We start from the raw sequence: 24273 nt of genomic DNA on the forward strand, positions 1-24273 counted from the left end.
AGTTAAGCGCTCTACCACTGAGCCACCGTGCCCCCCCCCCCACTTTTATTTTACCCTTGGGGTTATTCCATTATAAATGATCGAACACTCCCCAGTCGACCATCTGGGAATTTGATGAAATTTGACAGACAGGTAACTACATCCCTTGTAAGAAAGCCTGTTTTTTTTAGTTTTCTGTCTACCAATTCTTGAGAAATTGATGTGAAAGTGAGGCAGTCCGCATCGTGACTTGCTGAACACACTGATTATTCAAGTTTTCAATGAGCAAGAACTCTGTTACTAATTATGTTACATGAGTCAAACTTTTTCTGCAATAAAAATATGGCTCGTTGTAATGAAGTAATATGTTGAAAGTGGCATGACCATTTTATGTTCGGATATATAAAATGTCAAAGTCAGCACTTTTTTACATCACCGTTTATAAAGCTCATTTTTTAACGTGTCACAGATTTCCTAGATAAAACAAGTGTCTGTATTTGTGTGCAGTATCTCACAGGGTAGTGAACTATATGCATCAGTAATGCAGAGCTGTTTACACTTTATTTACAGGATTTATGGGAGGTTAAAGTTGATATCATTGTTTAAAAAAACACAACTTTTTGCTGATTTTCAGAGCCCTATTTAACTATGTTGACAGTTGAATATGAGTGTGATATTTTGGACAAACGTTGCTACTTATGTAACAAACAACTTGTGTAAATTTCAGAACCCTGATCTACTTCCTTCCATTGTAAATCATCGTGTTTGTCAACAGGTGTCGGTTGTCTTCCAGGTTTAGAACGGTTATGGAGAATAGAAGTAAAGACGCATGTGTGCGCCAGGTGCAATCGTTTACACTGATTGTGCACTTGAAATATATATTGTAAGACTGTAAGAAGAAACAACCTGCCATAGAAAGAAATTAATTGTTACAAAATAGTACAGTTCTGTGGGTCAAAATTACGGTTCAATATTGGTAATAAGAAATTGAGCGTTCAAATATGTAAAGAAAAGACATGCAGACAAAGTAAAAAGGAATATAATAAACCTGTAGAACAGATTACATAAGCAAATGAACGTGCATATTGTGAAACATAAATGATTTGAAATTGTGGAAACTTATATGAACTAACACTTTGCAAAACAACATACCTTCCTTTACTGTTTAAGACATGCTAGTACTTTTTGGTAACTATTATAACCCAGTCTGTATGTTCGTCCACTGCTACCTTGTAATAAAGGTACTTCTAGTGTATAGGTAACACCATGGAATGGTATCCAGACTTCATCTTTCCGCACCCGGCGGGAGCTCATGTGGTTCGGATTCCACGTTAATCAGTAGGTCCACGTCTCATATAGCCTCGCTGCTGAAAAGGGACGTTAAACTCAAAATCAACTCAATTCATCTTTCCGCAGTGGCCATGACAGCACAGAAGACTCAGCTGATACCATGAAATTCACACGTACATCTTGATTTTCACATGCCACTTCGTTGACCATACAAATGTACCACCTACTGCCATACATGCATGCAGCGTACACATCACTCTGAAGCTCATGTTGCCATTCTTCTCTTGCTTCCACCAGATACACTGTGGTACCAAACTCGCCTGCAGAAATTATCTTCATGAGGACTGTGTTTGCCTCAGTTGGTATAAATGCATGGTGAGAGCGAGTTCCAGGAATGATCTTCAAGTTTGCATGTCTTTTCTATGCATTCACTTTCCCTCGAGATATCTTTAGCAGACATAAAAATAATGTATACCTTTAATGTTGCTGTCAGCCCATTCGCACATTCCTTGTACAGTAACAGTTGGTCTTGTAGGTGACTGAAGACTGGCTCTGGTTGTCAATCTTTTTGTAGCTGCTCCTACATCATCACATGGGCTTTTGCCATGGAATGTTGCAAAATAGTGCCATTTTGCTTTGATTTCGAAGACAGTGTCATTCTGACATAGATTGTAAATGTCCTTGTAACTTTTATATTGTGATCCAGCACCATCACTGAAGTAAATTTTCTTATCAATCTGCCTATCTTGAAGGATTTTTGTCAGGTGTGTGATGAAATGCCTTAGAAATATACAGACAGTAGTAGCATTATGCTGCAAACTGTCTGATATGCAGCAGAAATTGATACATTGCAGGGTTCCATTATCATTACAGTACACCACGAAAGGATGCACAGTTGCCTGGGACTTCTCCCAATGATACTCCTGAACCTTGACCTGTATAACGAACGTGTAATTTTCGGCAAAGTCCAGTAAAACAATTAGCTCTGCTTTCTGAAGTGAAGTTTTGTATGTTACTCAGGTATGCAGCTTGAGCCTTGGCTTTGTAATAGTGCTCTTTAAGACTATCAATTCCCTGAGCCAATGTGTCACAAAACTCATTCACCGAGAGCTGTAGGGTTTGTAATGTCAACCGGTCTGTGTGAACCTAATTTTTAAATTTAACACAGTCATCACCTTCAAGTAGGTGATCATCAAAACGGTTTATTAGATAATCTTGCACAGCCTCCTTCCTTCCACAATTGCCAAAGTAATGTAACATACACTGTCTCTTCAATATCTTTAAGTTTCTTCAATTCTGATTTCCTGCAAAATGATAATTTTTGGCACTTGTCACCGTTCCTAACACCTAAACTACAAGGTTCCATTTCTGTGGTTCACAAATGCAAAATGGTACTTCTGTGATAAACATATACTAATTCCATCTAGTGGCCAGGTATAAGAAGTATGTGATAAACCAGGCTCCAGTAATACCATCTGTTGAGAATCTCTCTAATTACTTCCATTCTCCATATCCGTTCTAAACCTGAAAGACTACCGACACTTGTTGACAAAGACGATGATTTACAATGGAAGGAAATACATCAGGGTTTTGAAATTCACCAAAGTTGTTTATTAGATAAGTAGCAATGTTTTTCCAAAATATCACTCATATTCAACTGTCATCATACTTAAATAGGGCTCTGAAAATAAGCAAAAAGTTGTTTTTTTAAACAATGATATCAACTTTAACCTCCCATAAATCCTGTAAATAAAGTGTAAACAGCTCTGCATTACTGATGCATATAGTTCACTACCCTGTGAGGTACTGCACACAAACACAGGCATTGTTGTTTTATCTAGGAAATCTGTGACACGTTAAAAAATGAGCTGTATAAACGATGATGTAAAAAAAAGTACTGACTTCGACATTTTATATATCCGAACATAAAATGGTCATGCCCCTTTCAACATAGTACTTCATTACAACGAGCCATATATTTATTACAGAAAAATTTTGACTCATGTAACATAATTAGTAACAGAGTTCTTGCTCATTGAAAACTTAAATAATCAGTGTGTTCAGCAAGTCACGATGCGGATTGCCTCACTTCTAAGTCAATTTCTCAAGAACTGGTAGAGATAGAAAATAAAAAAAAATAAATAAAAATAAAAAATACAGGCTTTCTTACGAGGGATGTAGTTACCTGTCTGTCAAATTTCATCAAAATCCCAGATGGTCGACGGGATTTTTTTCTAATTTCGGTGATTATATATGGACTGACCCCTTGGTGTTTGGTAAAAGATTGGACTTGACATGCAGTAACAAGCAGATTACACCATCATTGAACTAATCAACCATTAAATTAGATGTAAGGGTGATTCTGACGAATTCATTGATATTTTAGAGAAAATAGTAATAAGTGCATTAAATGAATAAATTATATCTTTGGACAGCCACTACCAATAATGACATGTTTATGTTGTTGTGCAAGGGTTTTCAGAGTAATATATCAATAAAACAACAAGAAATACGTAAAAAGCAGAAACATGTTAAATCATTCCGTATCTACATTTTTGAAATAATAATAATCAAAAAAATAATTGACTATCAGAATGATAGTGATTACTTTTGATATAATATTTATGACAGACATAAGTAATACACTTAGATTTTAAGGTACAAAACAACACAGAATCTTTTCACTTGAGTGTGGTATAATTTTTCAACAATATGTAACATTTTAGTCGATATATTTCGAATAAAAGTCGATATCCATTCTTAGAGCAGAAAGATTCACCTTCCATACTTCAATGTTTATCAGAAATTTTCGATCTGCTGCGAAGACCTTACTCGCATAGTATAAATTTTGTCAAGAAGGTAAAGTAGTTGATGATAAAATGGATCATGGTTCAGAGGATGCGGAAGTATGGTACAATTAATTAATTGAGTGATAGGAGTCTAATATCCTTTTCAACACCAAAACTATATAAGACGGAAGCATGACTTGGGTTTTCCGAGACAGGCACCGTCACCTGGTGTTGAACTCGTGACGAAAAGCATGCACGATAACTACTTGACCACGAAGTGATAAGCTACAACTAACATTACTAATATTTCTCGATGTATGTAAGCAAATGACTATGACAGCGTACCCTATTGTTTTTTTCTTTCTTTCTTTTTTCAGAATGAATGTTTTGGATATGATGCTAAGAAATGCCTGTTATCAAAATTAGCTTTAGTGTGGACTTTTTAGTTTTAATAAAGAACGTGTCAAAATATTTCTTTCTATATTATTTTTATATTACATTATTTAACTACCTTTATCTCACTTATTGGATATTGGAATCTCCCTTATATGCCTAAACAACTCTGATTGGTAATTATACTCTTTCGAATCCTCGAGAAGTACTTTTACCCTGATCATATTTACCTTAGCACATACAGTGTGAACACGTTGGAACAAAGGAATTTGTTGGAATGGGCTGGTCGGTAAGAGTAGTGGAATGGTGTATTAAATTAAGACAGAAAAGTACATTTGAAAAATATAAAATATTAATGAAAATGTAAATTAGTAAACAAATTCAGATGAAGATAAGTAAAAAACAAATGAATTAAAAAAACATTAGAATGATGAGGGATAATACAAAATGTAAAGGAAAGAGGGTATGGTAACGGCTGGCGTAGGAATTACGTATTGTTCTTTTACCACTTATTTTATTATCATCATTCTTTAACTATTTCTTGTTGTCTTCTTCAATGTAAGAGACTTAAGCGTGGAACTCAAGAATAATAAAGAGAGAAAATTGTGCACACACGACCACTCAACATGGTAGTTCAGTGATAGAGCGTTCACTTCTAATGCGAGGAAACTCTAGTTCGATCTCAGATAATGGAAATTTGTAGTGGACAATTCCTGTCTGTTGTGTTTTCTTCACATTATTCAATTCCATTAATTTTTCGAATATCCTTAGCCTACGGGTCATAATGGTGGGACATAAAACCGAAAGCTTTTTTTGTTTGTTTGTTTACAATAAGTAAAGCACACTAGAAGCGATTTTGCTAAACGCATCATTGGATAAGGAGGTAAAGGAAAAAAAGTAGAAAGAAAAGTTAAGTTGTGGAACAGAAAGTTTATGTGAACCATCTGGTTGGCCGCTATATTGGAATTAAGCGTTGGGTGATATTGTTGCTAGGTTGAAAGGGGAGAGAGTTTATGGAAGGGAAATTAAATTAATAGACAAGCTGTGGTAAGAGTAGTAGAGATGAAATAATAAATGACAGAAATTTACATGTGTAATTAAGTAAAATAACAGAGAAAGTATTTTTTTTAAAAAAAGAAGAGTTGAAAATTCATATTATTCAACAAATTCAAATAAAAGATTAATTAAAATATCCGAAACACTAATAAACAAGTAATTAAAATACAATAATGATAGTATGGAATGAAAAGTATGTAGAAGTAGTATTAAAATAAGTTATAGGATTATATATATGAGAAACGTAGTAAGGTAAATTGTCTTTATGATAGATGTGGCAGAGCAAGGATTTTGATTATGACTTCCATTGAGGGGAAAAATATAGTCGAATGTACTGTTGTAATACATTGTGTTCTGGAACAAGTAAGTGAGAATTTGAGAACTGCAGGAGTGTCGGTGATAATTGATGCGAATCGAAAGAGTGGTGGAGGGGCAACATTGACTTTTTTGAGCTCCTTGTAGCTATGTGGATAGCGTCCTCGCTTTTGGCGTGGGAAACCCGGGTTCGATTCCCAGCGGGAACTCATATGGTTCGAATCCGAAGTTAAATTGTAGGTCCCCGTGTCATAGTTTCGCTGCTGAACGGGATGCTAGATTCAAATCCAATCCAAGCAGCATTGTTTTAGTGGTAAAGCGGGATCCTTGCTCCAGGCCATGTGAGTTTGTTGTGGACCACATTATGTCCTGATTTTCCCACATTCTGATTCCACCAATTCTTTCGTAATCATTCACTAGCCTAAAATGGCATAATCGTACGGTTAAACTAGAAATTTCATTTCAAATCGAAAGAGAAGGTAAGGGTTTCGGCACTATAGAAAGTTCGACACTTTATGCATATAAGAATATAAATGAGGTTGAAAGACTGGCAACATACTGGGATGGTGAAATGTATGTGTTGTCGTTGTAGTCGTATGTTCGAAAGTCGGATAGAAGTCGAATACAGGATAAGATGTACATTTGGGATTTCGGCTTTCTTTGAGGTGGGAGGGAGCGGACATTTAAGTTTCAAGTGGGTGGTGAATATGGAGTAAGAAGTATTCTGTATTTGCGTGATAACATTCGCAATATATTTTTTGGTAAGTATATGGAAATTTAATAGATGTGTATGGTTAGAAAAAAAATCCAAAACGAGAATGGAAAACTAGTTTCTTACCAGAAAAATGAAAATACTATCACACAACACTATAAATAGTGTCAACCTTTTCGTTAAATACTGCATCAGATACAGAAAAGAAAAAGAGGAAATAGATAGAGAGAAAACTGAAGGAAAATTTGTTACATACACGCAGCGTGTTCCAAAATTCTCTTGATGAATTTTGCTTGTCAATAACTCGAGAACTATTAACATCTTTGATATTTGTATTTCAATTGTCAACTGAAGAGGTTTCATGTACTACCGTTAAGTGTTTGTAATTTTCACAGTAACAGTGGTGCTACGTTTATTAATTAAAGTGCAGGTGAAGAAAGTGCAATATGTAGCGGAGTATATCAACAGTATGTAGCGCAGTGGATCAGACGCAAAGAAACGTCAGAACAAGTTGCTAGCGAGACCTATCCTGGGAACAGTATTAAGGATTGTTACAGGAAGTTATATTGAAACCGGTAGTGCTCTTGTTAGAAAAAATAAGTTTGGACAGTATTGAACGAGTTTGTGAGCCATCTGATTGAAATCCATGAAAGTTGATTGGAGAGCATACAGACAAGTATACTACTAACAACAGTTCATAGAGCATTGCAAAGCTAGTAGCTTCGACCTCATCTTTATAAACTTCAGTTGCTGTAACTTCTGAAGCTTGATGACAAGCCAAAGAATTTTTAACTTTGTTTGATAGGATTGAACGGAACCATGATTATTTTGATCGCATTGTTCTCTCGGACGAGTGCACTTTTGAGTTTACTGGATAGGTAAACACAATGTCCGGATATGGGAAATATAAATCCGCATATGATTTTTGATGTAGAAAATGTTAGCCGAAAGGTAAACATATGGTGTGGCATGACGTGTGAGCGGATAATTGGACATTAAAATAATAATGTTAATGTGGACATGATACAAGTGGAGCATTTACATCATTTTCTAGCTTGATAGTGCAAATTTCCACTGGGCCTACGCTTTTCGTGATTGATTAAATATGTACTTACACTTCAGGTGGATTTATCATGATGGATCCTACAATGCACTTCTCCCGTCCTACTCCCGCGAGATAAGACCATTGGATTTATGAGAGAGAGAGAGAGAGAAAAAGTAGTGTGTCACTCCAGACATTTTACAAAGCACACAGAGAGTGACCGCCTAGAAATCGTGTTAGCAACTAATGAAGCCTGTGTTGACGTGGAAATAAAAGAAACTTTTCGAGTTGGCAAATTAAATGCAAAAATTGTGAGTTCTTGTGGTGCTGAATGAGTGAAATCCGTCACTTTTAGAAGACTATATATACATAGGTGATTATCAAAATAATGGAGACACTTGAAGAAATCACGGTTTATTTTCTTTAACATGACGTGGGACCACGACGAGAACAGATCTGATCCGTCGTGGGATGGAGGTGTATAAGTTATAAATCTTTCCAGAGGAATGTACCATTCCTTGTGCAATGCAGCAGTCGTTTTCGTTAGCGAGAATGAAGGATGATATCTTCTCCGGAGTCGTTGAGTATTAGAACTGACAAGAGGTGTTCAAAATGTTCATGAAACCACGCCTCAACAGCGGTTCAGCAGACCTCATTAAGTCAGGGTGCCTTATCGTCTTGGAAACCTGCGTCATTGGCTGGAAATGAATCTGGACCCTAGGATATAGGTGACTACCTAAAATGTCTACATAATTATTGGCAGTAATGCGTCGTGTGAACGTAATCATAAGTCTTTCTAAATACCAGGAAATAACAGTCCACATCACAGAACTGCCCCTAAAGAAAGAAACAGTTCGAAGCATGAGCTTCTATGTGTGTTCCAAATACACAAATATTGCCTTTGTTGGAAATAAGTTAAAAGAGGATTCATCGGACCATATTACGCCTAATTATTGACGGTCCACTTTTTATATTCTTGATACCGTTTTCTTCGCGCCAAAGCGAGTTTGTGCTGATCAGCGTTTTGGAAATTGCAACCCGACCTTGGATGTTCAGATTAAGTAGTTCACGTTGGACTATGATTGTCGCAGTAGACTGTTCCAGTTTCTGATTGATGAGTTCACATCACTTTGTCGTGTTTCGTTAGTGGCTCTTGGTAACAATTCTGTTGGATGCTCGGTAAACTCTGTCATTGAGGCCTTTCTTTAGTCCACTATTGCTGATGTTTAGTCATGAGTTGTGCAGGCCGTCATTCCTTGACCTCTGTTCCTCACGACACACCTTAACTCACTGGTCACCTTAGACACTTGTGTTAACTAACCAAGCACCCACAATTTAGCCTCTTTGATATTCAGAGGGGTCTCCCATTTTGGATTCCACAGTTTGTTCCACTTCAACATACGTCTCCGGGTACATGCTGTCTGTGAAACAATATGAAAATATAAGATACTTACATGACAATATTATGAAAAGTCGAAATAACACTATCATGATTTCGAGATTGTTCATAGGGAGAAAAATCGATAAGGAAGAAAAGGTATGCCCGGTCAAGAGTTGCAGTCTCATTTGGACATTTTTTCCCCTTGTTTTCTTCAAGCTCTCTCAACACTTGATCAGACGCGAAAGAAAAGAACAATCAGAAAAGTAGCTGTGAAACGTTCGGTTGGGCTTTTATGTTGCTGTCACGTAATACTGTTAAGGCCAGCAATAAAGGAAAATAAATTATTCGGGCGGATTGGGTAGTAAGAGTACAGGAGGAAGAAGGGAGAAAAAACAAATGGGAAGTAATAATAAGGAAAGTAATGACGATAATTAATAATGTCAAGTGAAAAGTATGTGGTAAAGATAATGAAAAATAAAGAGAACTTACGGTAAAAATATGTGTATGGAAACAGAGTGAATGTGTGAGATGGGATATTACAGGTTGTTATGGTCAGTTCTTCCCTTCTCTATTTGATACAGCGTATAGTGTATCTTTGGTATTGTGTTAGGTATGGAAGGGAAGGAATAGGAGAAGAAGAATAGAAAAAGAACAAAAAAGTACCATGTTAGACTTCAGTTCTCGGATGGCTGGAACAAAGAAATCCCGGAATTGGCTAATTTTTTTCTTTCGAATTCTTAGCAATCATTAGGCTGACTTGAAATTGTAAGAAGTATTTTTCCTTTATCCAATACACAGAAAGATACCTACATATTTTTGAATTCTTGAACCGGAACGTCTTCTCTTATTACAAGCGACTGCTTCCGATAAGTTTTTCAGTTCTGTCACCCTTTTTTTCATGATACTGCATTTATTATTATCTATATCTTATTTTTCTTCCTATGGTAAACCGAAATTGGGAATATAAATCTGTTCAAGCACAAGTTATAACGCGTAGGATACCTGCTCCCCTTCCCCAATTATGTGAAATATAAGTGCGCCGAATTAAAATGTAAATACTTAATTCCTAAAGTCTAGTTTTCTAAGAAAGAAAGAAAAACACTTTGTATGAAATCTGTTTTTTTCTCTGTTTATTGTAAAGTTCAGAAAATTAAGTTGCTTGTCATTTTTCTTTTCCGTAGTAACTTGATAATTAAGTAGATAGGTTCCAGTTTGTTTGGTTTCTGCCAACCAAAAGCAGTATCGTCTAACAAAGAGCCAATATCTATTATAACGGAACTATAATTTATTATTACTTTCGATGCAGTAGCATGATTAACCAGGAAAGCCAAAAAAGGAGTCACAATCTTTATGTACATATACCATATCCTCAAACCGAAAAAATAAAAAATAAGCTTACATTCAATAATCTTACAATAGAATCTCATCTGCTTTAAAAAGAGTGAAGCATCGTATTTCAGCAACAATGGACGTGTGAGTATTCCAGTACTAAGTCTAATGCAATGAATGTGACATTTCAAACATCCAAGGAAACTATTTTTCGAGTATGAATTAATTTTCTTCTGTACCTGAATTATATCTATTAAAAGGCGTTCAAAAAAAAAAAAAAATAAAAAATAAATAAATAAATAAATAAATTTAAAAAAAATGTAATCGGCAATCTGACATATCCAGGCACATAAAGGAGGTCAAATATACAGTAAGGTAAAGGTAATTAATTAAGCTAAAATAGATTTTAGATTAGATTTTTTTTTTTTTTAAAGTATAGCTTGTGTTAAAACTCTAAAAGACTGAATTAAACATGGACTGTAGTACTGCTTATAGTAAGTGTTTCGTCTTATCGAATATCATACCTTATGAGTATGTGAAATACGGAAGGATACTCGTCTGATCAATTAACTCAATTGTTACCAAATTCGGTTGTGAAGAATCGTCCAAGATTTTTTTTTTCAGCTGGAAGGAAAAGAAAAAAAAATGAAATCTAAGTTTTACGTCCCACGGTTATGCCGGTTAGGCTAAAGGAGACGGTGATGATGAGAGATGAGTGAAATGGTGGAATGAAGAAAGTGGGAGGAAACGGGAGAACCCCGAGAAAACCCACGAGCGCGGTGTTTGTCCACCACAAAGTTCACTTGGCGGGGTGGAAGAAAAAGAGGAAGCAGGAACAAATTTGTAACAAATTCAAAAGGACGTCTGTTCAGAACACTCATCATGCCAAAGGGAATGTGTTCAGTGAAAGGGAATGAAATGAAATGAAATGAAATTTCTAGTTAACGTTCCACGTTTATCCACCGAAACAAAGGAAGATTGTAATGATGAGAAGGGAGGAACCCCGAGAAAACCAACGCGCATGGTGCCTAGCCACTTCCAAGTCCTCCACAGGCTTACTAGGGTTAATATAAACTAATTTGGCGTCGGATTCAGTGCTGCAGAAACGTTAGTCTCCCATTCAATACTATCCTGTGCTAGATCTTAATATTAACTGCTGTTCAACATTATTGTTTTGTAAAGGAATGTTGTGATATTAAATTCATACCCATTGTTCTAACTTCGTTATCTTTTATAATTTACTAACTAACTTCCACATATTCCTAGTTCTAGTTCTAACTCAAAATTTATGTAGATAAGAGCTATCTGTTAGTAGAACTTCCGTTTCTACTCGTGACAGTATCTGAACACTTGATCAAGCTAACAAGTTGTCAGGTCAAAATATTGTACGTTAAATACTTTACGGCATGTCATTGCATAAACTTTGGCAGAAGAGTTTGAGAGTTGCATAAGCTAGCCATTCCGAGAAATCTTGTAGAAATAGTTGTGATAACTCAGTAAATACTAGGTCTGATGGATTTCATTTATGTAGGCACTGCATAACATAACATCCTATTGACATAAACTGCATCAGACTTTCAAGTCAAAATAGCCTAAGAACATAAATTTAAAGCATATATTTGTTTAGCTAATATGTTTTTAGTACTCAATTGGAAGTGGCAATAATTTTTACATAAACATGTGCAAAACTATGTAAGCTTAAACAGTGGTAATAATTTACTGTAATATACTAATTTTTCTGTAGTATAACGAGACCAATGTAACTGAGCTCTATAAAATATGTAAACTATAAACGCAGATTTTATTTATCTCATAAGAATCATGAAAAACTATTCATTATCTCCAATATGTAAGATTCGTGTATTCGTTATAACTTTTTCTCACTGTCATTGAAATATCTGGATGTGACAGGGAAGTTATGCCTGGTAGGCAGCAGTAATAACGCCAAGCTCTTTGAGTGAAGGTTTCACGCATGGTCTCATAATAGATTATAATAAGGTAAAAAGTTCACACACACTCACTGATACTAATAATGTGTTTCAAGTTGATACACATTTTTGTAGCCATAATACAGAATTAAGCTGCACTAAAACTTCCATAATTTTCTAAAATATACAGGGTGGAAGCCAACTTCACCAAAAGACTTCGGGAGGTGACTCCTTAATATTAAATGAAAGAAAACGTTCTAATGAACATGGGTCGAAAATCGTATCCTTCCCTAATACTAAATCGCCGAAAATACGAAAAATAAGTTTAAAACGTCCTAGCTTGAAATCTATGAGGCCTATCTGAAGTGGGTCAAAGAATTGCACAGGAACTAGTATGTACTCTGTCTAAATAACCATGTTTTTTAGTGCTTCGGTACTATCACAATGAGTTAAGCTACGGAAATACACTTTTAAGTATTAATTGGGCATTCTTTTACCAGTACCTGAGGTTATAAAATATGAATATCTAAATATAGTGCATACTAATTTCTGTGTAATTCCTTTAGCAGGTTGCGATAGGTTCCATAGTTTTCAAGGTAGAGCGTTTTAAGAAGTTATTTTTTCGCATTTTCGGTGGTTCATAACTCTGAAAGGAGGGATGTTTCGACCCATGTTTATTAGGAGTTTTATCTTTCATTTGATGTAAGAAGTCATCTCCCGAAGTTTTCGGTGGAGTGACCTTCCATTCTGTACATATTACTTACTATTTGTGCTAAACGTTAATTAGTAATTGAGCGTGTGGAACACGTAATATATACCAAAAACTAACCTGGATAATGTTCTGGTTCATTTTTAAAACATTTTTGTTGATATTTCCAGTACGTCCCACTGGTACTCTTCTTTGGAGCTAAGTCTTAAGAATTTCTTCTATGCTGTTATTCACATGTTAAAGTTTTAATAAACAGTGGTGTGTATATATATGCAAGCTCCTAATGTTATAGTAGTTACTACACTAACTGAAAACCAGCTATTCTGTATTTTTTTAAATATCTAGCCCTGTGATCTGCTTTCCATATGTCTTCCAACCTTCTTAAGTGTAAATTCTGTATGAGCAATGTTTCCATATTGTTTACATTGTTTCCAATATGTAAATTTTAACTTTTATTTTAGTACTAATATTTCTTTTTGTCATACCAATATAAGAGGCGTCACAAACACAATAAACCTCATATACTTTGTCTACAAAATAGTTTTTGTACTGACTGTAAAGATTTCTTTTTTTTTAAGGGGGAGCTTAAAACTAAGATTGTCTTTTAGCTATTTGTTGAGTTTGTGCGATATCCCCGGATACAAAGAAAATGAGACTCACGGGGGCTACTTTACAAATTTCTCTTGCCCCGTTTTCACTATCTTAAAAATATATTGGGCTTTTTGTTCCCATGTTTCCATCATAACAGAACTGAACCTATTAATAGACCGTAGATTTAATATTCTATTCAATTCTTCCAAATCTTCCTGAAGTGTTACCAAGCTAAAGACCCTAATAAACATATGGGTTAATCCATATGTTGGCTTTTGTCTGCACGAGTACTGAATTTCATTTTGCAAATATATTCCTTGCTAAAGATTTCGTGCGTACTTTAGATTGAGTCTAAAAAAATAATAAAATTGTTACTTTCCTTTTCAATCTATACTCTCTACTTTCTAATTTGTCTAGAAGATAATTAAGCTGATTTTCATTTTTGTACCCACCACCACTACAAATACTTTATTAATGTTTTAAAAATAATAATAAAAACATACAGGAATACAAATTTGAAATTAAAGTTTGTATATATTCTCAACAGTGGTAAGTATAGCAATATTGCTCATACAAAATTTAAACTTATGGTAAGTGGAAGATATGTGGAAAGCAGATCACAGGACTAGATATTATATATATATATATATATATATATATATATATATATATATATATATAAAATACAGGACAGATGATTTTTAGAATTAGTGGACTATTATAACATTAAGAGTTTGTATACATTTTTACACCACTGTTTGTTAAAACATAAACATGTGAATAACAACACAAAAGATATTTTTAAGCCTTAGCCCCGAAGAAGTGTACCCATGGGATTTCCTGTAATATCGGCAAAAATTCTTTAAAAAGGAACATTATCCAGGTTATTTTTTAATATAACCGGCTTTAATTTAGAAGATGACCGTAGAAAAATGTGAAAGGTTAGATTTGTAATAATGTGTAAGATGTGATAGTACCTGGGAACACTTAAGGCATTTTTCTAAAATACCAAATTTATCTTTTCACTCTTACGCTTTTTCTTCTCTTTTTCAGAAATGTCTGGTGGTTGTCATGATCACACCCATGCGATAACTTCATCTGTCTCTCAAACATTAGATGAATTAGATTTTGAACGTGGACTTTGGTCAGCAGGTAAGATTAGTATATTCCTTGGTGAAAATGTAATAAAATCTTTCAGTTCCACGTCCCACAATTATGCTCTTTTGGCCAAGAGAGATGAGATGTATTCCGTAATAAATGCTTCTGTGCGCTAGAGTGACATCACATTTTTTTTTTAAGTTTAACGTCCCACGGTTATGCTCCTTTAGATTAAAGTATACGGGTGATTAATGAAAGTGAACGATTGTGAATTTTTTTTACACTTCTACCGGGAATCGAACCCGGGACCACGTATACCAAAGGTGCACGCGCTAGCCTCTAGAAGAGCGAAGAGGGATGTAAGAGAGAGATGTACTCCTTAGGACCACTTTGTGTATGTTTTGAAGTATAGTTCCACCTTAGCATTAGGTAATGGCATTATACCTCTTATTCGACGTACTTGTCACTTCTTTTAAAGTTTCTCATAACGAAAAAACACAAGAGCGATCTGAAAATTCATAATCGTTATACGAATTATCTGGGTGAATCTGCATTAGAAAATGCATATTATAAACAGTAACATTTACAGCATAATGTAATGGATCACTATTACATATCTATTACGCTGGAAATTTACTTTCCCAAAGTTTTTATTAGCTGTTAATCAAATAAGTATAAAAAGAATTATGCTTCATAAAAAGACATGCTTGTAATGCTTCACTTCTCTGAGCCATCAAAATTAATTAAAATTACACATAAGATGGTCTTTCATGTACCATATATCTGATAGAAGTATTTACGCTTTGCATATACGTAACGATTTTGAATGTCTGACGATCAAGGAGAGGATTTTATTTTTCCTTTAAAGTCTTCCTTCAGAAGGGGACCGCGGTGGACCTCTGGTGCATAGGGTCCATGGTTCCATCCCAGCTCACACTAAGTGAGCTTTGTGGTGGTCAAACACCGTGCCCGTGGGTTTTCTCGGGGTTCTCCCGTTTCCTCCCACTTTATTCATTCCATCATTTCATTCGTTTCTCATCATCACTGTCTTCTTTAGCCTTACCGGCATAACCGTGGGACGTAAAACTGAAAGATTTCACGTCATTTTTCTTCCTTCAGAAAAAGTGCCATCACTGATATCTTGAAATGGTTCTGAAAAAAATTACATTCGTGTGTACGGTAGTTTAAAGAAATTCAAGTATCTTGTGATAACGAACTGAAGCAGCCTCAACCACAGACAAGCCGGACCGACAACATGATTGCATTATGCGAATGGAGGAAGTTGTTATGAATAGATGACCGACAATTAGGTGTACGTGATGTCGCCTTTATACTTAGCATTTCCATGAGATCTGATGAGACCATTCTGCATGAAGACCTGAAAATGCAAGAGTTTCTTGAAGGTGGGTTCCTTGAATAATGACTGTTGACAACAAGACTACGGAGGCAGCAGTATGGTCAATCAGTATTAACATGTGATGTTACCGTGAATGGTGCTTTCTTTTCTTCAATTGTTACAATATGAGGCATGTTTACCGCTTTCCAATTCTGAAACGAAACGAAATTCGTCACAATGGAAGCACACAGACTCTCCGCCACCAAAGAAATTCTGGTTACTGCCAATGCTCAGAACGTGGTAGTGGGCTTGTTTAGGGACAGCGAAGGACTCCTTTCTCATTGTATTCCAGAGAGCACTACAGTGACGACTGCATCTTTTGAACATACTGTGAATACTAAGCTCATTCCACCATTGCAAGCAGAATGACGCGAGAAGTTTGCTCATGTGCTTTTCCATCAAGAGCGCTCCTGCTTGTCGGGCACTCGTAACGCAGAATTTTCTTCGTAACAACTTTGAAGTGGCGTCTCAGCCCCTAGCCGTGACCTCGTTCCTATCGATTTTTGGTTGTTTCCAGCAATGACGGACACTCATTATGGACGTTCATCTTGCCGACAGGTCTCTAGTATCAACTATTTTCTAGTGGTCAAAATACATTCCTAAAGAAGTGTTCTTGGCGGCCATGAAATAATGGCGACGACGCGACGATGCGAAGCATGTGAGCGTCTAAAGGAAGATCACATTGAGAAGTGACACAAGTTTTAACTTCCTGGGGTATGTAATTTGTGAAATAAAAAGGAGACCTTAGTATTTGTTTCACTTCTTAAATATCATTATGGGAAGATTTACTGCGTGACCATAAAGAACATTTTACAAGTTTGTGCTAAGCATGTACCTTTTTTAATAAAACTTTTTTTTTTTTTCCTCTCAAAGGAACTGCAAAGTTATCGAAATTCAGACTTGATACTGTTGTGTATTCATAAACTTATTATGAAACAAGTAAATAGTGTATTTTAAGATATTGTGTACCGCTACGAAATTTGACTGTTCCATAATGTCATAATATGACGAAGGGGGGGGGGATTACGCTATGATAAACACTTCAAAGACACCGACTATTGTGTTATAGTCTTTTAAAAAAATACTTGACAACTAGCTAACTAACGGTAACTGTAGAAAAGTAGTGTCATTAGAACCTCGATATTGTCCTTTTGCTTTCTTCTTGATTTGCCCAAAAGTCTCTTTCCTTCGGGCTTACCGGCTAAAACTCTACGTATTTCCATATAAGTGATTTGTTTACCGATCATGGATATTGCAGTCCGTATGATTTAGTTGTGAAGTTCTGCATGTATGCATTTGCATTGAACCATTTATCATTTTGTTTTCGCTATGCTAGATTATCAACTATATTATGATATTGAACTCGGAACTTTAGAATTATAGCATTCGACACTAAACAGTCCATCAGCAAATTACAGAAGAGTGAAGAAAAGAAAAACAATGGAAGGCAATGTTCGATTTGTGTGCAATGTCTGTCATGTTAAATATTGTTTATCCTGTAAATATTTGAGTTTAAGAAAAACCGGAAATTATTAAGGGTCAAAGTGATACCAGCTTCATATATACTGTATATATAAATCAGTCAAATGGTAGCGGAGTAATACACTTCTGGCATCAATGATTTCAGTTAAATTTATCATGTAAGAGCTCAGTTTTTGGCGCTGAAGGCGTTATTAAAATGCAAAACTGATCCAACAAATAGTTTGGTTTTGCCAGATATAGATTGTTTTTTTCTGTTATGGAAATGATATCTTGTGCAAATATTAAACGAAAGCATATCTTCGCCTATTCTATATTTTCTGTACAAATATAAGTAATAAAACATACTTCTAGTTATGAGTAAAAGCCTTTCAAAACGAAGACCCGAGACGTTTTGTACATGGTTATACTTATTACTTTATTGACACTAAGCAATACAGTTCTATTAACGATTAATCAGTATGCTTGTCCTTGTATTTACAGCTCAGGATGGAGAATTAAATCGGGTGGAAAAACTTCTGAAACAAGGTTGGAATCCTGATCGAGTAGATTCTGCCGGGTATACAGCATTACATTATGCATCACGAGCAGGTCACCTTGAAGTCTGCCAAAAGCTTGTGGACAGCGGAGCTTGTGTAGATGCAACAACGAAGGCAGGACAGGCTACTCCTTTACATCGTGCTGCTTACACTGGCCGGAAGAGAGTGGTGGAGTTTCTGATCCGAAAAGGAGCCAATGTGAAGAAAGTGGATAGTGATGGCAAGACTGCCTTGCATAGAGCTGTTGAGCAAAATCATTATGAAGTTGCCAAGTTTCTTCTCGAAATTTGTCAAGATTTGAAAGGTATCCGGGATGGAAGAGAAAAGTTACCAATTGACTATGCAAAATCAGAACAAATTGTTGATCTCCTTAGTGGTTAAAAATAAAATTGTGAATAGTCATTGTATGATGCTAACGACTTTTAAAAAAAAGAAGAAGAAAAGAGGATTGATGATATTCTTGTTATAGCATGTAAAAATTGGTATTTTTAGACAACCATACTGAACCTAATGATCTAAACTTTAGTAACCGAACAGTTAGCGTTTACAACCACCCTGATTCTTACTTAGGTTAGAATTATGTATATTTTATTCAGACCTCAAATAATTTATTAATGAAAAGTTCCTAACGTTTACAACGGTGTAGGTGTTTAAATCTCGTACTACTTGCAGGAAAATGACTAAAAGGAAATAACACATTATCTTAATTTTAATGTTATACTATGGATTATTAATGTATTTCTTCTATTTTATATATATACTGTTCGTAGCTTTGATTTACAATACATAATGAGAATGTATTTTACACAAGTTACATGCAATTAAGCGATATATTTAAAGTTTCATTTTCATATCGGACTTTACGATTTGCAACCTATATGGTCTAGCTATTACCGCTAAGACGCCGTGTATTTGCGTCTGGGTTTTCGAAATACCGTGACTATTTAATTTGATTCTAAGTTAATTTGTCAGAAATTAATATAAATTACTTTATAACACAATTCCTTGATATCGGTTTCATCTCTGTTACTTATTTAGATCATCATATGATGGAAACTTAAAACATTGGAAAAATTTAATTAGATCTTCTTTCTAAATAAGAACTTTATTTGAATGTGCTATAATACGAATGCCACATATATGTGGATGTTGTGTCCGATCCATTAAATTTCTACAGAAATGAATATAAATTGATTTTTAGTTATTCTGACGTTCCAATAAATTGTATAGTAGTAATAATTAATGATTTGTGAAATTATATTCTAGTAACTAGGATTAAGCTCACAGTACTAAAAATTGGAAATTATGAATTCATATTAAATTCACAGAATATGGTAAAAGTGGTAGACTACTTTTTTTTCACCAAGTATGAATCTTCAGTTAAATTTATTAAATAATAAAAATGCTTGTTTGTCGGCAATAATGCACTAAGTGTGTGTCACTCAAAACATACCACTCCCCATCAAATAATGCTGTGCAAAATGTTTGGTGATATTTATATAGTTCCGATTTCTTGTGTGTATGATAATAGTCAGTGTATAAGATTACTAATTTGGCTTATATTTCTATATTTTGTATTAAATGTTACATGGATTTTTTGTGTTTATTATAAGGTAAACACTTCTGAAACAGTGGTTTCCTAATGCGTTCAGTTTCATGTAACAGCGTTTTCCCTATTACTTCCTTTATATCCATCCATTCCTCTCTCCACCATTTTCTTTTTCTTTTCAATTTGATTCTTATTTCTCAAATTAGAAACCGAAGAAACCACATATAAACTAAAGACTGAATTGAAAGTCAGTATGTATTGTAAAACTATGTTTTCATTCATTAAGAAAATTCGATAATACACTGATATATACAGCATGTACTGTTTTATTTATGCCTTGAAATATTCTAATATAAATAGTGATAACTGAGTAAAATAAATTTGCTTTACTTTTTTTAAGTTTCTGAGCCTTCACACATTGATAAAGTTATATTGAAAACGTAGTGTACCATCAAATTATTATATTCTGGGGCTAAAAGAGGAAATTAAATTAAAGATATTACTAAACAATAGTGACAGAATGATGGTTAAGTAAGAGGGGAAAGTGAAAAAAATGAGTCAGTTATTTGTTTGCCTATTGCAAAAACAGCTTGACCTGGCATGGAATGTATAGATCAAAACTAAATACATTGTTGCTGAACCACAGCACTATCTTTAACACGTTGCTGAGAAGGTTGAGTTCTCTCTGTGAATTTTTTCTTACTGTATTATATTTTCTTCAAACATTTAACTGCGCAAATGAGACATTTAATATATGCAGATACGGTTAAACCTGCCTATGTTGGCCACCATAAGTTCCATTGAAAATTAATCTACTTCCAGAAAGTAAGTGTATTTTGAGGCTAAAGTTATTACATGTGGATTGTAATATATGCATTTTCTACTGTAGTAACTATTTAATACCTACGTGTTAGTTTGTATTTTATGAATTATTCAAAATTCTCCTGACATACATGGGCCCACAACACAACAACGTTGCATTTTCATTTAACATTGGGCGCATAAAGAGTGTACAGCCCAAACAGCTCGTCCGATTTAAAAAAAAAAAAAAAAAAAAAAAAAAAAAAAAAAAAAAAAAAAAAAAAACCATTCACTTTAGATTGAAAACATCATATGTGGAGACGGTTTCTCCTCTTACATTTTGTTGTAACTGATAATAACAGAGTTACCCTATATCAGGGGACTTTTGAGACATCCTGCATATAAAAACAGCAGATAATAAATATCTAAGTTTGCTTTTCGCACAGTATGATTTAAATATAATTTCAATGTGCTAATTACCTGCAAAACAATAAGGTAATTGATTGTTTCATTTCTTCTGCCTGATGATAAATGGAGATGAAATTGTCAATTTAAGGAAATACTTGGAAGATCCATGTTCTCTCTCACCTCTAAGGCCAGCCGCACATTTATCAGAAGCAGGACAGCCAGGACAGAAGCCGAGGCAGGAGAGTTTACGGAAAGTACTGAGTGGCTTCAGTACATTAAACGTGTGTTTTAAACACAACTTTGTCTAGCATATACTCTAATAAATATGTGGTACGAGACGTTGTTTCATTGTTCACAGTACTGTACCTCGGCTCGGCTGTACTGTCCTCTGGTCAATGTACGGCCGGCTTAAGTAGCGGAACACGAAAAGTGGTACGTCATGGTTGTGGATCTACGAGTAGTTACAATGATCTTGCTAATGAGTGTTGACTACAGGGACTTGTGCTGTTTCTTTTCTTTTAACTTGTCAACATGAATCAGTTGAATATTCACTATTAATTTCCTGGACGTTCCAAGGAAATAAAGGCTTCCAATACGTGACAAAAACAAAAATTATTCATTCATAGCTCAATAAATCCCTCAGGACTATACTACCAAATTTCTAGCAATGTAGAAAAAATATGAATGAGAAGACATTTCTTCATATATGGTATCCGAGAGTCTCCATACCCCTAAGATTGAGTATCATAGAGAACAATGTCAGTGTTATTTTAATTGTGGTATTGGTAACACTGCTTTCATAGTCATAAACAACACTGTTCAGGGTCACGTTAATCGTTTCAGTTGTGAAGCCATGGTTGATGAGTGGTTACAGTTACACAATTGAAGAATTGTTACTAGCATATATGTAAGTGCACGAACGACTGCACTAGACAGTTAATGACTGTAGTTTAAAGATCGCCGTGGCAAGGACCAAATCCTGCTTAATTGAGGGAAACTTGTGTTTGGTTTAGAATGTATTAAAGACATACCGCGTGAAGGACCTAAGAAGACACGTGAGGAAATATGTAATGCCGTCGCTCTCAATTGCGGTATCTCCAACTAAATCGCTTTGCAAACGAGAAGCTGAACTGAATATACCACGTTCAACAATACGTGACCATATTAAAAAAAAAAAAAAAAATGCATGTGAAACTATTTAGAACGATGCTTGTGAATGATTACCGGTATTTAACAACGATATGGAATTGCAGACTGCTGTGCTTTGTTGACGAAATTTCCAAATCTTGTGTCCAGGTGAATGTGCGATATATCGCAATTAGTTTACACAGGAGAAATGGGGTCTTCTGGTCTAAGGAAAATCCTTTGCTGTATTGGCCGGGATGACATCACGATATTTGTTCGGATTTTTCCACAAAGATGTGAATGGGCATTCTTATTTACACGTATTGCAAACGTGATATCACAGCTGCAAGAGAAGGGAATCATGCGTTGTGTGTGGATACAGCAAGACGGGACTCTAGCCATTTTGTTCTTCAGTTGCGTGATTTCCATATTGAATAATTTCCAGGTCCCTGAGTTAGTCGTGTTTCTCGAAGATCTCCATTCCTATTGAAATGACCCACACGAAGCCACAACAACAAACAACTCATTGTGGGGAGCAATCAAGTCACATCTCCCTCATCATTGGTACAGGACAGATAAAGAATTGTGTGAAAGTGTGAAAGGAAGCCTGTCAAACGATAATTTCTGAGATGCTCCGCAACATGTCAAGTACGTGAAGAAGCATACATCTCTGTGTGTACAGCATGATGGAGCATACCGATCAACTTGATACATGCTTCCTATATAAGTACTCTACCCAACTACAAAATGTACTAAATACATAAACTAACATTGACTTTGCTGTCTGTGATATTCAAATCTAGAGTTGCGGACACCTCTCGGATACCATGTATGTAAGCCGACAACGGACTTTTATGTGTATGTGTGTTAGTTCAGGGATCTTTCACAACTACCAACGGTAAAAGACGTTCTGCAAGAGTTCCTAAGAAACGAGGATGATGATGTATACTGTCGGATGTTCAGCATGCTAACATTAACAGCGTAGGAGTAACGTAGCTTTAATGCGGCCAAGGTGACCAACTTACAGAATAATACGTAATATCGTCTTACGGAAAATGCAGATTCCATAAACCTGAGGCCAGGTAAACAGGTTTTATTGTATATGATCATTTGATTTATCTATTTCAGACTTTTTAATTCCAAACCGTGCAGCTCATGAATATGATAAGGGAAAGATGGACATTTAGAAGCAAATAATATCGAATTACATAGGTTCGATAAAAAGAACTTTCTCAGCACTACATAAGTTCCATAGCTGATAAGCGAATGTAAGGTGATTAAGGTTGGCAAGTCTATTATTAAGTCGAAAGCAGCAGTACTGTAGAGGAAGCAAGTGGGAGGGAGCGCCATAACAATATGTTTCGGAAAAACGAACAACATGCCTGGATCAAGATTAAAGTAACACGTGAGTTCAGTGCACAACAATGTTTTCAGGGACTTCGTGACGACCTTTTCGCCAAAATGAAGGAACCACTTCACAGGAAACACTAGGACACAGTGCAATATGGCTGTTGTTGCAGGACATCGACAAAGATTGACGCGCTGATGGTGTACGACTCCCTCCACACGCGTGGCAGAAAGTAATAGAGATGGGATGCAATAACATTGAAGGAAATTAACAGATGTTCTGTGCATAAAACCTGGCGTGAATTACAAAAATATTGCCATTTCTTTCTATCCATCCCTTGTATACTTGTAATTGTTAATATTATACCGGGTGTATCAAAATTTCGGGGCCAACTTTGGTATGAATAAATATACGAAAAAAATGGAAAGAAAGAAAAGTTGTTGGAAGCAACTTGTTTTCAATTTAAAATGGTAGAATTTTTCCAATCGCACAAACCTTTTGGGCTCCACACTGGTAAGGCTCCCAATGTTAAATGAAAAAGCGAAGCCTTATTCAGCTTTTTCTCTGTATTTTTACAGTCATTAATTTAATTTTGTGCTATCCACTAGTCTATTACTTTCTCGTGTGTTTTACAAATTTCCACGCTAAATTTCGTAAAAATATTCTGATGTAATACGGCGTATACTTTTGAGGCTTCCTAATCACCCCCATTATTTGAAGTTGAAATCAGTCAAGACCATTACAGGAAGCTTCCACGATAATTTTCATGAAACATAGGTGTAGTTTCTGTGAAACTTGAGAATTATCGTACCTCTATGGCTGAGCCTAAAATAAATTAGCGAAAGGGTGAATTCACCCTATGTTAAAAACGAAATAAATAAATATAAAGCGACACATTCCCTAAACTACTTAACTCGATTTTCGTAGTCACAGCGTGTACTTTATTTGAAATTTCCCAAAGGAGTCTATTGTTTGTAGTTGAAATCACTTAGAAACAAGGAATGAGATTTATCATA

At 35.3% G+C, this 24273-nt stretch overlaps 1 protein-coding gene across 3 annotated transcripts in view; it reads left to right on the forward strand.

Moving 5' to 3' along the window:
* Positions 1 to 19892, forward strand: part of LOC145693252 (ankyrin repeat and death domain-containing protein 1A-like) — a 76329-nt gene extending 56437 nt beyond the window's left edge. For 2 of the 3 annotated variants that reach the window (XR_014132732.1, XR_014132731.1), the window contains one exon: positions 4436 to 4529. Coding sequence is in view for 1 of the 3 variants with exons in the window: in XM_081769079.1 (XP_081625205.1) it covers positions 14570 to 14666; positions 17971 to 18407 (534 nt within the window). In the remaining 2 variants the exon portion in view is untranslated. Of the gene's footprint in view, positions 1 to 4435; positions 4530 to 14567; positions 14667 to 17970 lie in introns of those variants that run through there. The other variant, XM_081769079.1, reaches the window with a different exon arrangement.
* The last annotated feature ends 4381 nt before the right edge of the window (positions 19893 to 24273 follow it).

This window comes from Thermobia domestica, chromosome 8, assembly GCF_964235325.1.
Source record: "Thermobia domestica chromosome 8, izTheDome1.hap1.1, whole genome shotgun sequence".
NCBI classification, from domain to species: Eukaryota; Metazoa; Arthropoda; class Insecta; order Zygentoma; family Lepismatidae; genus Thermobia; species Thermobia domestica.